The sequence below is a fragment of the Zeus faber genome (genome assembly GCF_960531495.2).
Source record: "Zeus faber genome assembly, chromosome: 7".
NCBI classification, from domain to species: Eukaryota; Metazoa; Chordata; class Actinopteri; order Zeiformes; family Zeidae; genus Zeus; species Zeus faber.
The window spans coordinates 7,043,214-7,060,713 of NC_137203.1; the positions used below are offsets into that span (position 1 = coordinate 7,043,214).

General features: G+C 50.8%; 1 protein-coding gene across 1 annotated transcript in view; it reads right to left on the reverse strand.

Moving 5' to 3' along the window:
• Positions 1–17,500, reverse strand: part of LOC307233277 (transmembrane protein 132B) — a gene marked incomplete at both ends in the record, with an annotated part of 171,009 nt that overhangs the window by 130,345 nt on the left and 23,164 nt on the right. Inside the window, one exon of the mRNA XM_080004577.1 lies at positions 4,138–4,278. Coding sequence (XP_079860703.1) covers positions 4,138–4,278 — 141 coding nt within the window. The remainder of the gene's footprint in view (positions 1–4,137; positions 4,279–17,500) is intronic.

Below are 17,500 nucleotides of genomic sequence, written 5' to 3' on the forward strand. Positions count from 1 at the left end.
TGTTGTAAATAACCGCAATCATTACAGTTTAAAAGCAACAAAGACCCCACATCTCAATGATTTCTGGATGTTCAACCCACATTTGCTCCGTGGACCACACCGCCCGCATGAGCGGCGGTGAACGCCCGAGTCTCGCGGCGAATTAAATTTATTCCGACGACCATTTTCTCACGACTCCATTAATAGAAAAGAAAAAAAAAAGCCCATGACAAGGCCGAGCTGCGCGGCTGGTATGAATATACGCTGCAATAATATAGACTGCGAGGAAAACACTTTCCACTTTCCCAAGGCTTAGAAGATTGCTTCTATCGCCACCACCACCACCCTCTCCCTCTCCCTCCCTCTCTCTCTCTCTCTCTCCCTCTCTCTCTCGCTCGCTCGCTCGCTCGCTCGCTCTGTCCATCCTGTGGGTTGAGCATTACAGCAGCCGTCTATCCGTCAGGGCCAGACTCCGCTAACAGCTCACTAAGTGGCGCTAATTGAAACGTTGCTCTGCAATAACAGTGATGCATAATGGAGGCCATTTATCTACACTTTTATCAACCGGAAAGACGGAAAGACAAGTAGAGACGGAGAGAGAAAGAGGGCGGGGGGGGTTGGGGGAGGTGGAGGTAAAAGGTTGGAGGAGGGATAAAAAGTGACTTGTAAATACAAGGAAAGTGGAAAAAAAAAAAAGGAGGTGCCAGGGCCCAAACACACACACACACACACACACAAACACACACACAAACACACACACGGCGGTTTACAAACCATTGTGCACTTCGGTTGCACGCGCGCGCGTGTGTGTATGAGCGAGTGTGTGTTCCTCGAGTAAATTTGCTTCTCTGCATCAGCGGCTAATCAATTCACCGCAGACCCCCGACTCCATCGCAACATCCGCACACACACACACACACGCGCGCGCACACACACACACACTGAACAAAGTGTGATTGAAGTGTTCAAGAATGATTCCGCTTTGATTTTGTCTTTACTCTCATATCCGAAACAAAGGCAAAAAAACAAGAAAAAGAACAAAAAAGAAAGCGAGGCGAGCCTCACGCACACAATCATATTTGATTATAAAACCCTCCTCAGCACACCCCCATTAACGCGGCGCTGTCGCCCGCCTTCTTCCGGAATTCAATCAATTTCTTCGCGATCGAGACGTTTGCGAACACAAGCGGGAGGGCGTGGCGCCGACGCGGCTTCCCACTCGGAGCGGTTCATCCTTCACACTAAACCAATTACGGCGGTGAACCCCACCTTACTCCAGCACCACGTGTCAGTACGTGGTGGCATCAGGGTTGGGACGAGGAGCGCCGCAACAAAGCTTGTTCGAACAGATTAATGATGACACATGGAGGAGCTGTCAGACCCCGCGGCTTTTATCGCAGCACTTTGGCTAATTGTGCCACAGGGAGAGGGAGACATGTTTGCCGGGTGCCCCCTTCTCTTCTCCTCTTCCTGGATCCCCCCCCACGGCCGCCCGCCCCGCCCGTCGCGTCTCCTTTGCACACGACCCTCCGCTCGTCTTTTAATGGGCCGCCGGGCCGCCCGCCCCTCGCCAAGGGAAGACGGACACGCGCGTCCGTTCGGGGACGCTCGTCATCCGTCACAGACTGGTGGCAAACCGGACGGGGATCGGCGGGCGCCGCGGGTCCCACCTTCAGTTTTTCCGAAGCTTCTCCCGGAGGGCGGGCGACAGTATTCTTCAGCTACACACAGCGTGCGTCGCCCCGTTCGCGAGGCCTCCTTCGGACGAGATGATGAAGTCATTTTGTGTTTCCGTGTACGACCTTGAAATGTAGCGTCAAGGACATGGAACACAAGCGGCACACGGCTGTCAGTGCTCCGCTTTGATGACATCATTTTATTATTTTCCCCGGGGGAAAGGACGATGGAATAAATGAAAGATGATCGATGGATGGTGGAATATGGACTCATCACACATCATTCTGTATAAATATTGTCAGTAGATACGATATCTTTATAAGTTCAGCATATGTAACAGACACATCTGAAAGAGGAAAGAGAGAAACAATTTGCATGACTTCTGGGTCAGTGTGTGTGTGTGTGTGTGTGTGTGTGTGTGTGTGTGTGTGTCTGTCTACGTGTGTCTTGTGCCACACACATACGCAATTAGACTCTCTTTCAAGCTCAACCACCTTGGACCCGGATCAATGACCGCAGCAACACACACACACACACACACACACACACACACACACACACACACACACACACACACACACACACACACACACACACACACACACACACACACACGCGCGCGCGCAAAACCACACGTTTACTGAGGAAATGTGTTGGACGTTGCAGATCGGAACCAGAACCGCAGCCAATTAGTAATTAAACAAGCCGAGCTCCTCTTTCCCGTCCCAACCTGCTGTTTCCATCTCGGCCACAGGACGTTAATGGGAAGACTAAAGAGCTAATAACGTTATCTACAGTCACCAGACAATAACTGCATTTTAGCTCAGTTTGCTTGCCTTCGCGTCGTACTTACGAAAAATATGGACATTGATATTTTAAAGATTAACAGAAGCAGAATAACTTTTTTTTTTGTTTTACATACGAGCGGTCATGGTTTTGTGTCTAAAACACCCTTCAAGATCAAGAGCTTCTTTGGACTTTTTGTTGCATACACCGATCAGCCACAACATTAAAAGCAGTGACGGGTGAAGTGAATAACATTGATCATCTGGTTCCAGTGGCACCTGTCAAGGGGCGGGATATATGAGGCAGCAAGTGAACAGTCAGTTCTTGAGGTTGATGTGTTGGAAGCCTAAGCAGAAGGATCTGAGCCACTTTGACAAGGAGCACATTGTGATGCTGGACGACTGGGTCAGGGCATCTCCAAAACCACAGGTCCTGTGGGGTGTTCCTGGTATGCAGCGGTTACTACCTACCAAAAGTGGTCCAAGGAAGGACAACCGGTGAACCGGCCACAGGGTCATCAGAAGAGCTACTGCAGCAACAATTGGTGAAAAAGTTAATGGTGCAATGATAGAAAGGTGTCAGAACACACAGTGCATCACAGCTTGCTGCGTATGGGGCTGTGTAGCTGCAGAGCGGTCAGAGTGTCCATGTTGACCCCTGTCCACCACTGAAAGCTCCTACAATGGACACGTGAGCATCAGAACTGGACCATGGAGCAATGCAAGAAGCTGGCCTGGTCTGATGAATCACGTTTTCTTCTACATCATGTGGATGGGCGGGGTTATGGTCCGATCTGATGGAGCATCTGTGGGATGTGTTTTGGTGGCACAAGGGGGAGCTACACAATATTAGTGGTTATTAGTGGTGGTTTTAATGTTGTGGCTGATCGTTGTTTATATATAGTTCCCCAATTGTTCTATGAGGAGCACTTGCACCACAGAGCACCCCGTGTTCCTCCTCTAAATACAAGTGTCCATGTCACAATAAAACCCTTTTAACAATAATATTCCGCCTTCTAGTCACATACCAATCTAAAAGTACGAATTGCTTTCACAAATTTAACTCCGGAGACCTTCATGCGATGTGATATGCATCAAGTGAATCCAGTCCAATATTCGAAAGTGCTGTTTGACCGTAAACTCTGCATCATCACCGCTTCCAGGGTGGCACCGCGGCGGCCGTCCTGGTGAACCGGGGCGTGATGACTCGGTTGTGACCCGGACAGGATACCATCGGACTCCTTTTCCGTCATGCAACAAGAGGTCCGGCTGGGGCCCGGGGACGCCGGGCGCGGCAGGGGGCTGAAGCCGGCCCGCGCCGCAGCGCTTTCAGCGAGCCGGCTCCGTGGAAGGTTTTTCCCGCTGGTCCATTCTTTTCAGCCGTTCTTGTTTTTCTTCTTTCCCCGTCCTGCGTCACCTCCGTCTTATCGCGGCGCGAGCTTCACTTGGCGGCTGTTCTGAAGCTCCCCCCGTGAAGCACTCATGAGAACAAACCAACCCGTGCGCCCGTAGAGGGTTCTGGAACCTGCTCGCGACACGACCTGAGCACGAACCTCTACAGTTTTACCGCATGGGGAACCAGCCGGCGGCACTATCGCACCGGCCTTGCCAAAACACTTCCAGAGGCCCCCCGCTCTGCGGCAGCGCCACATTTCCGGGGCGATGCGCGCTGACGGGGACGCGCGCGGCTCCTTACCTTTCCGCAGCGGACGACGCCTTCCTCTGACACAGCACCGCCAGCGAACTGCTCCCTGATGTCACTTCCTGTTTGATCTCCCAGGCGCCCAGGTTGCTCGGCCTCACGGCCAGGAAGTTGATGCCGGCCTGGAACCAAGCTCTGGGGGTGGGGAGGGAAATGAAAAGAGAGTCGAAGGGCAACGGGTGAGAAATGTAATTTAACAGTTTCGGGGAAACGTATTTAAATTTTCATCAGATTTTCTCTGCTCTGCGTTCGACACTCTTGTTTTCTTCACATACCGTCTGCACTGATACAACAAATGGATTTCCCACAAGGGATTAAAAAGTTCAACTGAATATTCTCACGGTGTGGGCTAATCTTATATGTTTTGTCTCCACCTAAATTATGTATTGAAGTTTAATCTGGCTGCCTTGGCGGCTCCCGAAAAGGGCCATGACGCGGCGGTGACGGATAAATGTCTTTTAAAAACTCGCTCCTCGCCGACGGCCCCCACGAGGGGCTCTGAAGAAGTGGCGGCACCCATGGAGTAAAAACCTGCATTTCCCTGGAGCCCCATCGCCTCCCGGCGTAAGGAGCCGCTTCGACTGCCTGCCGACGGGCACGCTTATTTTTCCGAGGGGGGAGAGAAACGCGAGGTGCCGGGGTTGTTCGAGGAGGAAATTTTGAAAAACACCTTTTCCGAGCTGCCGATGGAAAGCGTGGCTGGCGACGGCGGGGATGTGCGGTCGATCGCTTGGCTCATTTTTCGACCGGCGCCTAAAAAGAAAAAAATGCTGGTTCCACCGTCCGTCACCAACTGGAGGCTTTGCCGCCGAGTAACCGCAGAACCAAGCACCGTTCTGGGGTAGGGCTGAAAGCTTTGCCCCAGTGTTCTGCCTCCAAGCATCTCGAGAAGCGCGCTGTGCGCTTGCCGGGAGTATTCGAGTGTTTTGGGTACGTGCGCAAAGTATCGGAACCAATACCCGATCCCGAAATGCGTGCATCGTACCTACAGGGACACAGTTGGGCAGCCACGGAGAGCCTATTTCCTTCTTAGGATATTTCTCTATTTCTCGTAATTTAGCATCGCGTCAAGCCACGGGAAATAGTCACATATCGGTTATTCCGTTTTTAAGGAGTGCGTCTGGAGTCCCGGTTTAGCTCCGGTGATCGGGGGGAGAAGCATCGTGAGTCCCCGCCGCGCCGCTGGGAGTCCGGTTTGGCCCGCCACTGCTTCTCCCTCTGGGAGAGAACAGAGTGTACCAGGTGAGACGGCTCCTCCTCCTCCTCCTCCTCCTCCTGATAACACCGCTCCACCTCTTCTGTTCCTCCTCTCTCTCCCTCTCTCTCTCTCTCTCTGTCTCTCTCTCTCATCTGCTACCTCTGTTCTATCTCAGTTTTTTTCAAATGTGTTCTCACACACACACACACACACACACACACACACACACACACACACACACACACACACACACACACACAATCTTCACTTAATTTCCTCCCTCCTTCCCTCACACTCCATGTCCTCCTTCCTCCCTCACTTCCTTCCTTCCTTTCCCTCCCTCCCACTGCTTTCCTTCTTTCATTCCTCCCGGGCTGCGTTCGATCCTCCGCTCACTCCTTCCTCCATCCTCCGTCCTCGCCTCCTCCTTGATCCCGCCCTCCTTCCCTCCACACCCCCGTCCTGCCTTTCACCTTCCTTCCTTGCACCTTCTGTCCTTCTTTCCACTCTTCCTCCTTCCATCCATCCCTCTGTCCTTCCTTCCACCCCCCTTCCTTCAACTCCTCCTTGCTTCCAGCCGCTTTCCTTCCACCCCTCTGTCTTTCCTTCCTTCCATCCCTCCTTCCTTTCTCCCCTCCGTCCTTGGCTTTGTTACTTCCATCCTACCTTTCTTCCTTCTTCCATATCACTTGCCATTTCCCACCATAATCCCCCTTCTCTCTCACACACACACACACGCACACACACGCGCACACAGACACACACACACACACACACACACACCCTCTTGCAGGCCCCCAGAGGGAGTATGGCGAGGGGCGGCCATGACACATTTGGAAACCATCTCTCTCTCTTCCTCTCCTATCTACCTCTCTCTTTACCTCCATTCATCCTTTCTTCTATTTTCCCCTTCTATGCCAGCTTCCCCCCGTGGTTCCTCCTTTGTTTATTGCTCTCTCTCTCTCCCCTCTCTCTCTCTCTCTCTCTATCTCCCCTCTCTCTCTCTCTCTCTCTCTCTCGCCCCCCCCCTCTCTCTCTCTCTCACTCTGTCTAATTTGTCCTGGTGCGGTTTGTTCTGTTTTACACCTTGACAAGAACCTCCCCAGGTTGAACTCATACACACACACACACACACACACACACACACACACACACACACACACACACACACACACACACACACACACACACACACACACACACACACACAACACACACACACACACACACACACACACACACACACACACACACACACACACACACATTTTTATTGATACATACAGTATATTTATTTTTATTTATACAAACAGGCATTGGCAATGTGTTTGATATGAAGCCACTATAAGTTTATTTTCAACATAGTTAGACAGAAACACACACATTCACTGGAAATCACAGGCTTACGACACACATTTATCTCTCTACTCTCCTTCACAGATATGTCTTTGGCAAGCAGCGTTTACAAACACAGATACACAGTGGATTTATCCTAATTTCAGATCCATATTCAGGTAAACGTTCTATTTTTTTCTTTCTTTCTTTTAAAAGTGAGGAAATAACTGCCTTTCTGCCTTTCATCTCGTTGTGTTTCTTTTCCCTTTTTTCTCTGTGTTGTTAGGTTCCTGCCAGACAGTCTTTCCAAATGTGTCATGGCCGCCCATCGCCACACTCCCTCTGCGGGCCTCCAAGTGTAGTGTGTGTGTCTGTGTGTGTGTGTGTGTGTGTGTGTGTGTGTGTGTGTGTGTGTGTGTGTGTACGTGCATGCGTGTGAGCATGTGTGTGTGCCTGTGTGTGTGCGTGCGTGCGAGCATGTGTGTGTGCGTGTGTGTGTGTTCCCACGTGTGCGTGTGTGCGCGCGAGCATGTGTATGTGTGTGTGTGTGTGTGTGTGTGTGTGTGTGTGTGTGTATGCGTGTGTGTGCGCGCGCACATGACTGTGTGTGTGTGTGCGTGCGTGCATGCGGGCAGGTATTTGTGTGTGCCCGTGTGTGTGCGCGTGTGAGCGTGTGTGTGTGTGTGTGTGTGTGTGTGTGTGTGTGTGTGCATGCGCATGTGTGTCTGTGTGTGTCTGCGTGTCCATGCATGCATGCGTGTGTGTGTCTGTGTGTGCATGAGTGTGTGTGTGTGTGTGTGTGTGTGTGTGCATGTGCATGCCCTCATGTTTGGGCCCATGCCTCTCCAGCAGTCAGTATTTTAGGAAAATGGTAAAAATCTGCAACAATAAAGGAGTAGGACTTGCCAAGCACCACACCTTTGAACTTTGTTTCAAACCAGAAAGAAAATCCACAGCTAACGATTTGGAAGTTCACACTTGTCTTAAAGGTCATGTTGTTCGGCTGTGGAGTGCATTCCGGGAGCATTGTGAAGTGAAAAAAAATGTTTTTGGAACAAGATTTACCACTCTGGATAATATCTAATTCATTGGGAGATCTGACCATGAAATGACTCCCCATTCAAAAGAGTCTTTGTCTGCATCCTAAATAGCGTGCTATGTACTACTTGCTACACATATGTACTTCATCCAGCGTACTTTAATATGTGAAGTGACTTTGCTTGTACTTCTGTGTACCTGAAAGTGTGTGTATGTGGGATTGATTGTCTGAGTGTGTTTGTGTGTGTGTGTGTGTGAGTGTGTGCGTGCCTGCCTGCGTACCTGCACCTGTACCTGTGTGCGTACCATGCACACACGTGTGTGTTGATACCATGCCTTATAAAAGCATGATAGAAGTGCTTAATTGAGATTGACTATGTGTCACTCATTATGTTCTAATGATCCGAATCAATGTCTAAATCCGAGCTGTTCAGTTGAAGTAATGGAACAGTGGGATACTGACTTGTTGATACTGATACTTATTGATTTCCAGACTTGGAATTAGTATTGACAAACTGAGGACTTACTAGTTATCCGCCTTGTATCTCTCCCTCTCACATCCCCCGTTTTGGAGATAATCCACCCAAACTCTCTGCACAGATCAGCGCGAGTAAGTGAAAAAACAGGTGGAAACGAAATGATTAAAATGAAAATGATATAAAAAGACGGGAGGTGAGAGTGTGTGAGAACGACAGGAGAGAGAGAGAGAGAGGGAGAGAGAGAGAGAGAGAGAGAGAGATCCAGCGGAGACACACAAAAAAAAAAAAAAAAAAAAAAGCCACGGCAAAGATTCTCTCTCTGCGCGGCTTCAGATGACAAGGTCGTGGCAAAGACGAGGGGCGCTTTGAAAAAAAATGAAGCGAAAAGTTTCCGTCTCTCATGACACGTCCCAGGTGAAGGTCTGCCGGAGACGCTGGAGCTCCGCGGCTTTGTCGTGCGGAGACGATCGACGCTGCATGTCGAGAATCCCCCCCCCGGTCCCCCGCTATTTATATTTGTTTTCATGTTTTGGTTTCATCCGGTCATTTCCTCACGGCGTGTCGCAAACCTCCATGCGCACACGTACGTGCACATGCGTATTAATGTTTCAGTCAAGACATCACCCCCCGCGCCCCAACCAGAAAAAAAAAGGACATCTCACCAGTCACTCGGTCAGTCATTGATCACATTTTTCACACGTTTCATCCGTGGTTTTCTCCTCGTGGGCAGCGGGTGAGTGAGATTAGGAAGAAGGGAGGAAATATATATGAATAAATCAATTTGACTTACTTTGGGATTCTCAGCGTGAGAAACATGAGGTGCGGCGTGTGAGCTGGTTAATATGCGTGAGTCTCGCGGTTCAAAGAGTGAGTCTTGGCAGCTCCGGTGGGCAGCGGCTTAATTGAAAAAACACTTGTGTTTTTGTTTTCCCAAAACCAACAGAAAACTGACGTATGAATCAATCTCATCAACCAGCCCATAAATTACTGTTCTATAGAGATTGAGGCGAGGAGATCCTGACTGGTTGCTGCATTGCATCGCTGGTCGGGCGCATTTCTCTGAATCCCGTCGCTTGATGGTGATGGATAAGGAGGCAGGAAGGATGGTGTGTGGATGAAAGATGCAGCCACCACTAGGGGGGGCTGCAGGCCCGGCAGCAACCCCCCCCACCTTCCCGCACTACTTATAACGTCCGTGTCATTTCAGATCGGCCCACAGCCTTTTGCTTTGCTGTCACTCCCTTCCCTTCACCCGCTTTCCCTGGCCTGCAGCTCATTCCCTCTCTAGTCCCTCAGTTTAAAAACCAGTCCACTTGCCTTTGTTCTTTGCCAGATTGTCTATGCGCTTTCATGCACTACTACCTGTTTCCTGGACCTTCCGCTGGAACCTCTGCCTGATCCCCTAGACTCTGATTCTTTGCCTGATCCCCTAGACTCTGATTCTCTGCCTGATCCCCTAGACTCTGATTCTCTGCCTGATCCCCTAGACTCTGATTCTCTGCCTGATCCCCTAGAATCTGATTCTCTGCCTGATTCCCTGGACTCTGATTCTCTGCCTGATCCCCTCGACTCTGATTCTCTGCCTAATTCCCTGGACTCTGATTCTCTGCCTGATTTCCTGGACTCTGATTCTCTTTCTGATTCCCACGACTCTGATTAGCTGCCTGATCCCTGCCAGATAAGTTGGACTTTTCTGGCTTATCTACTGGTTTTGACCCCTGCATGTTTTTTGGAATAAACCTTGTGGACTTTCTCTTCTCACCTGATTGTTTTTGCGTCCAGCCTGTGGGTTCACATCCGTTCTGAGTCAGTAAGCTTAACATTACACATGTATGTGTAAATGCTTTATATTTCTAAGTATATTTCGTCTATAAGGATCCTGTAATTACTTATGGTATAAGAATTTTTTGTGTATTTTCAGTGAATGTTTACTTTGCACTGGAATACAGAGCAGAAAACGAGATACAGGACTATGTCAAAGGCATGACATTGCTTTCTTGAAATTTTGGGTTGATGTGAAAACATATGCAACCCTGTGTGCACACACACATACACACACACACACACACACACACACACACACACACACACACACACACACACACACACACACACACACACACACACACACACACACACACACACACGCCGCACACACACACACACACACACACACACACACACACACAAAGGCAAGACACGACCAGTGTCCCGATAGGGCAACTGTCAGGAACTAGTGAGGCGTGCACACATGGATGTGTGTGTGCATGTGTGTGTGTGCGTGTATGTGTGTGTGTGTCTGTGTGTGTGTGTGCGTGTGTGTGTGTGTGTGTGTGTGTGTCTGTGTGTGTGTGTGTGTGTGTGTGTGTGTGCGTGTGTGTGTGTGTGTGTGTGTTTGTATAAACATGATACAATATGTAGTGTGAGGTGTGTGAAGTGTTTCTAGCCATATTCACTCGTTGCTATTTCCATAATGAAACTCAGTTTGACGAATGCTTCAACAGAACATCTTTAGTTTCTCTAATCATAAGAGAACAAGTTCGTTATTCGTAGAACAAGTTATACGTCAAGACCAAATTAACAACTGTGAATCGGTTCCACAAGTGTTGAAACCTTTCACTACCGTCAAAGATGGAATAACAAAAAAAAAGCTAATAGTCAACTCAGTATCAAGACTGTTTCATGGTAGTGAGATTGCATTGGAACCAGAAAATAATGGCCTTCTTTTAATGTAAAGCACTTTGAGTGACATGCCAGGTGTGAAAGGTGCTATGTATGCCCTGTGTGTATGGACTTGGAGGCACATTTTTAAACACTTGGCTTCGGATGCATTTTACTTTGGTAACCACCCTTCCATGTTCTTTCTCTGACCTGAACCACCCCGCACCCACTTGAACCGACAGTAGACATCTCTAAGTTATTACGTAAAGGTTAACACATAAAAAGGCACTCAAATCCAAGACCGAGACCTACTTAAAATGGAGATTGTGGCGGTTTCGCCTGCCACACGCCAGCCAAGTGGCGTTTTCAGGGCCCTCCAGCACAGAGACACGGACAACGGGGTTGCAGACACTCAAGTTTATTGTAGAGAGCGGGCCCGGTGGAACAAGCCCCGGAGCAGATGGATAAGTGTCATGACAAGGGCTCCTCTCCTGAGCGTGCGTGGGGATGGGGGTTTTACCTGCTACTCGTTAGACCAACCAACGAACAACAGGTGAACAACCGCACTGATCCTGGGTCCCCAATTGCCTTGACTCAGGACAGGTGTGGCTGCTCAAACCACACCACACAGATATAAAGTGAGCTTTAGCTGCTCCCCTCAGCTGGTGTTAACCAGGACATGTGCTCATTTTGGGGTTTTTTTGCCGTCACCTCTAAACCGTGTGCTCTGAATTTTTCTCCTCGTGTCGGCAAGATTAATCTCAAAATGGAAGTTTATCCCGCTGCTACAGCTGCCGACTTCAGGCGAGAGCGTTGTGTGAAATGTAAAGTCTTTACCGAGTCCATTCTTGTCGCAGCTGAAAGAAGAGCAGACCCCGCGCCAGATGCCTCCTGTCAGGGAAACGACACCCCTGTATGGCGGCAGATCGGAGTGGGCGGCGAAACATGACACAAGTCTCCGGGAAGTTTGTGGAAAGTTGGAGCAGGCACTTGGTGCGGGAGGCGTTTCGAAACGGTGGACGTCCCCGTGGAAGTGCTCCTTCACATATTCATCCTGCTTCTACCCTGCGTTCAGACCGACTGAAAATTGAGTTTTTGCTCGGGCTGTAAATGTGCTGAGCGCCTTTCCTTGCGAATATTGGCTTTATTCATAAATCGCGAATAAATGTCAATAACTTCCCCTCTTGCGATGGATGAAAACCAAATTTGACGTAATCTGGTCTAATGGGTTTTTCTAATCTCATCCAGCGCAGTCTAATGGTACCAGGCTACAAAGGTGGTTGTTGTCGGGTGAGACAGACGGGTTGATGGGAAACAGTAAGGTGAGACGGACGGGTTGGTATGATTGGACAGATACATTAGGTGAGAGAGATAGGTGAGACAGACAGCTTGGTGAGACAGAGAGCTTGTCTTTAGGTGTCTCCATAGCAGCACTGCAGGGGTGTTACAGGTTCACTGAGACAAACAGTGAGGTGAGACAGACTGTAAGGCGAGACAGACAGGTTGGTGAGATGAGACGGATAGGTGAGACATACGGTCAGGTCAGGCAGATAGGTGAGACTGGCAGCTTGCCTTTAGCTGTCTCCATAGCAGCACTGCGGGGGTGTTACAGGTTCAGTGAGACAAACAGTGAGGTGAGACAGACTGTGAGGTGAGACAGACAGATGGGGAGCTTGTTTGAAAGTGTTTTAATAAGCAGTGAACGTTGGAACGGAGGATGTAAAAGAGGACGCCATGTTGGAGGTCGGAGGTCAACTGTGCTGTGCTGTGACAACATCTGCCTCCATCTCCAGCAAGAAAATTCTCTCTCTCTCTCTCTCTCTTTCACTCTATTTTTACTTCCGCTCTCTACACCCGTTTCCCCCCCTCCGTCTCCCTCTGCTCTCTCCATCCACATCCCGCTTCTGCTTCCCCCTCTCCCCCCCCTCTCTCTCCCCCTCTCTCTCTCCCTCGCTCACTCTCTCTCTCCCTCTCCCTCCCTCTCTCTCTCTCTCCCTCCCTCTCGCCCTCTCCTGCTCTCTCTCTCTCGCTCACTCTCTCTCTCCCTCTCCCTCCCTCCCTCTCTCTTTCTCTCTCTCTCTCTCTCTCGCCCGCTCTCCCTCTCTCTCTCCCACCCCCTCTCTCTCTCTCCCTCCCTCTCTCTCTCTCTTTTTGAGCAGCTGGTTCCCAGTTATATAATTTTACTGCAAAACAACCATTGTGTAATAACGAAGCCGCTGGAAGACGTGCCTGCGTGCGTGCATGTGTGTGTGCATGCATGTGTGCGTATGTCCGACCCGACGTGCCAGCGTCTGCGTGTACATCGGTGCCCATGTCCGGATGTAAGCAGGCATTTCCCCGCGTGCACGTGCAGTGCACAGTGCCTCGGTGCACGAGTGTTAATGATGCAGGAGAGCGTAAAATGCCATCAGTCGCCGCCTGCATGGTTTTATGTCGCACTTTACTACACGCAGTAGAAAGCCTGACCTCGCAATCATCAGCGGTGCTCAAAAAATACACTAAAGTGAAAGTACTATTACTTTTAACAACACTAACCGCAGTGTTTATGTACTTTAGCACATGTTTAGAGTATTTATACTTGAGCTTTTTCAGTTTTTTCTGGCACTTTCATTCTTACTTGTTGCTATTACTACTTTTACAAATATTTGTTTACGTTTTGAAAGTTTCATTTTCAATGTGTTGTTAATCTTTGTGTAGTAATTTCCTGCCGGGGTTTATATACTTTTACTTCAGCAAAAGGCTTCCAACGCTGGAAACCCCTTTTTTTATTGTTATGGATTCACAGTCAATGTTGAACCACACTTGGTGAGTTAGAGGAAAACATAACCAGCATGAACAACAGCAGGAAGTAAGGAGGAGAGATTAGGATCAATTTAAGAGAAAAACAGAGTCTGTGAATTGAAAATCTGAATTTGCCGCGATAGGGCGTAACGCCGCTTTAAACCCGCGAAAACAGAAGCATCGCTGTGGACGGAATTTTTAAATATACATTTAAAAATAAAAGGGTCCATATTCCACCCCGACGGAACGTGCCCTGGTGCACCACACGGCGACGCAACGTGAAACGTACGAGGAACAGAACAAAGAAGACCGGGAGTCGCTGACAAACAATCCCACAAGCGCTGTTTGTTGTTCGTCTGCGGAGGCGGGGCCAGAGGCTGCGGGGCCAGAGGCTGCGGGGCCAGAGGCTGCGGGGCCAGAGGCTACGGGACCAGAGGCTGCGGGGCCAGAGGCTGCGGGGCCAGAGGCTGCAGGGCCAGAGCTGCGGAGGATCGGGAGAACCGACCTAAATCAAAGGCTCCCACGGCCATCAAAGGGCTCTGACTAACTTGTGGCTTTACCTTCTTAACGCCTTTATTTCAAAACCCTAATTAGTTCAGTTTGACACGGACCTCAGACGCCTCTTGGGCAATTAAGCAAACCCAAATTCCTCCTAATTACAGTTGCCGACTGTGAACAAAGGACAAGTAATGGACCCTCAATTAAAATGTTTTGGCACCGTTAGCGTACGCGGATTGTGTGCGAGGGATTTAAAAACGGCACAGAAGTCGGCGCCACATCCCCTGATAACGCTGCGAGTTCTGAAGCCGAGGAACCTCCCTGGGCCCCCCAACAACGCGCCTGGGTTTCCCCGGGAGGAACTTTCACCGCAGAACCAACACTCGAACCCGAATTGTTATCGAGATGCAACATCTGCCGCGGCCCCGCGGGGGGAGGGGGAGGGGGGGGGGGGGTGCAGTCGGGAAAGTTGCCATTGGCTTTGCGTTTGAAGCAGCCCAATTCCTTCTTGACGGGTTTAAATTTATAGGTTTTCTCCTTTCTTGTCAAAGTAACAAATTGGCCGCGCCTTAAACAAAGGGAATAAATATAAATTCGCCAGCTCGCCGGCTTCCTCTTTTGAGCGCGAGCGGTCCGCACCAACAGAGAAAGGGGAAACGCTCTGCGGTAATAAACCAAAGCAGTCGCTCTTTGTGCGCCTTTGTAATCCATCAGTGATCCGCGGTTCAATTTCGGAGGGTTTTTCATACACCACGCCGTGCGGATATAATCCATACGGCTGGATATCTACTAACAGGGTTTTTTTTTTTTTTTTTTCCCTGAACAGTTAATTACGCGGAGCAACACCGACCGCGTACACAGCCGATCCATCCAATGGCATTTCAGTGAGACGGGACGGGAACGGCCGTGATTGGCTGCCGGCGGGCCGAGGAGCTCCCCGGGAACCGGTTTGTGTGACGCGAAAGCCGCTCCACAAAAGGTTTTCCCGCTTTTAGAGGCAGAAAGGAGGATGAGCCTTCCTCGGGGGGCGAGGTGAATCGCCGCCGACGCATGTGTATTTTCGAGGGCTGACGGCGCTGACGTGGGTGTCACCGACGTCGACGGCGGGTCTGAAGAGAAGGCCGCTCTTGGCGGGGGTCCCGGGCTCCTGCCCCGGGGGGGTCGGGTCCACCCCGGACTCGTTCCCCGGTTTTTGGTTCGTTTTGGGAGGGGAACAACGAGGGCCCCCGGTCGCGGTCCCACGCCCGGTGAGAGCCGAGTAAGCCAACAAAACAGGAAATCGAACCAAACGAGCGCCGCGGTACAATACCCGGGTGATGTGTGAACCCGAAACAATGATTCTGACCAACGACAACGAAATGTGCGGCGCCACCCTCCCCTTTTCAGCAGGGAAGCCTCTGACTTATCTGACTTATAGGGGATGCCCTTATTTTGAGTCTTTTTTTTTTTCCCTTTCCAGACCTTCCGGATTCGATGCGTAATGCATCGCCCCGAGCAGACGCCGGTTTTCTCATTTTACTGTCTGGCCGGGGTCCAGCTCCAAGCGTTTCTCCCTCAAACCGCCGACGCGGAAGAGCGTCAACGTGAGCGTCGGAGAGCTCGGATGTGGAGCGGGGAGAGGGAAATAAAGTGTGAGGATCCTCAACGAAACTCTTTAACTTAAAGTACGGCTCTCAAACACACACACACGCACACACACACACACACACACACACACACACACACACACACACACACACACACACCCACACACACTTTAATGGACAAAGGCTCTAAAGCCACCAGCGAAAGCTCAATAAGCCCTATGTCATTTATTTTTAGCTCTGAAACTCAGCTCTCATAGTAAATGGAGAAATAAAAATGCCCTGACTGACTTGTTGATGGAGTATTGTGTTGGAGTGCATCGCCAATGAATGGAATGTTTTTACCCTTTGACCACGTCGGGCCCCATCCGAGAAGTTAAAAGTGAAATTCCATCGAGAGGGAGGGATCATTAGAAGCGCTCCCTGTCGCAGGGCCTGCCGCCCATCACTCACGGGACTGATCGTCGGATCGTGTTATCCAGTCCAACACTCTGCGTCCACGCCCGGCGGCAGAGGAAGTGACCACGCGTACTTTACTTTGCGTGAGAAGAATCCTTGGCCTGAGACAGCGGCTGGAGTGAACACGGCGTCTAGGAGGCCGCACCCGGAATGCGGACCCCACAGGGAGAAGGGGGATCGCCTGTGTCGTCGTCCGGGGGCGGCCTCCGGGGGCGGCCTCCAGAGGATGTGGCGGCGCGCAGCCGGCCGCCCACAGGAGACGGGCGGCACGCCGGTACGACCCCCGCTTGCCCCGGCCAGCACTCGCGCAGGAGCCGGCCCCGTTCGCGCCGACTCTAGCCCCGCCCCCACGCCCCCTGCCGGTTTCCTTCCCGACGTATATCCCCCGTCCCCCCAGCTCCCGGGCGAGCTCCAGCCTGGCCCTGGCCTCCGGCCTCGACCGGGCTACCGGAGCCCCGAGCTCGTGGAGGTGTCCCAGCGAGCGGGCCCTCGAGCGATCACCGTACCGTGCCGCGATGGTGCACGGCCCCGCGCGTAATGGAAACACACCCATAGGTGTCCACGGTTCCCTGAGGAGTGACCGGATCTATGACGGCGCTGCGGCACGGCGCCCCCCGGGGCGCTCAGCAGCGAGGAGAGGAACTTCTTCTGCCGCTCGGGGTGAATGCAGAGTCTTCAATTGGATTATGTGATCTGAAGATCAGCCCAAAACCTACTTCAAACACGACTGCAACAGAAATACACACGCACCCCCCACACACACCTCCCCCTCGGGCGGGGAACACACAGGCCTCAAACGTGGGGGCGAAGCGGCGGCAGCACAGGAGCAGGGAAGTGGGCAGAACAAATAAATAAACATGTCAACAAATACATCAAACAACAGGTTAGATCAACAAATACAGCAGGGAGAGCAGGCTCCGGGATGAAAGCCAAGCCACCCGAGTCTGAAGAGCTAATGTGTGTGTGCGTGTGTGTGTGTGTGTGTGTGCGTGTGTGTGTGCGTGCGTGTGTGTGTGCGTGTGTGTGTGTGTGTGTGTTCTCACTGACAGAAGGGTCCTAAATGAGATGTGAACAAAGATGTGAAGAGATTCCTCCATAAACACACGCGCACAGACACACACCCACACACGCACACACACAGACATACACAGACACACACAGACACACACACGCGCATGCAGGCATGCATACAACACACACACACACACACACACACACACACACACACACACACACAGCGTTTATATTGTCTACACTTTTTTTGCTTAGACCTTAACTTTTTGGATTTCACTTACAGATAATAAATAGTATGCATGGTGCCAATA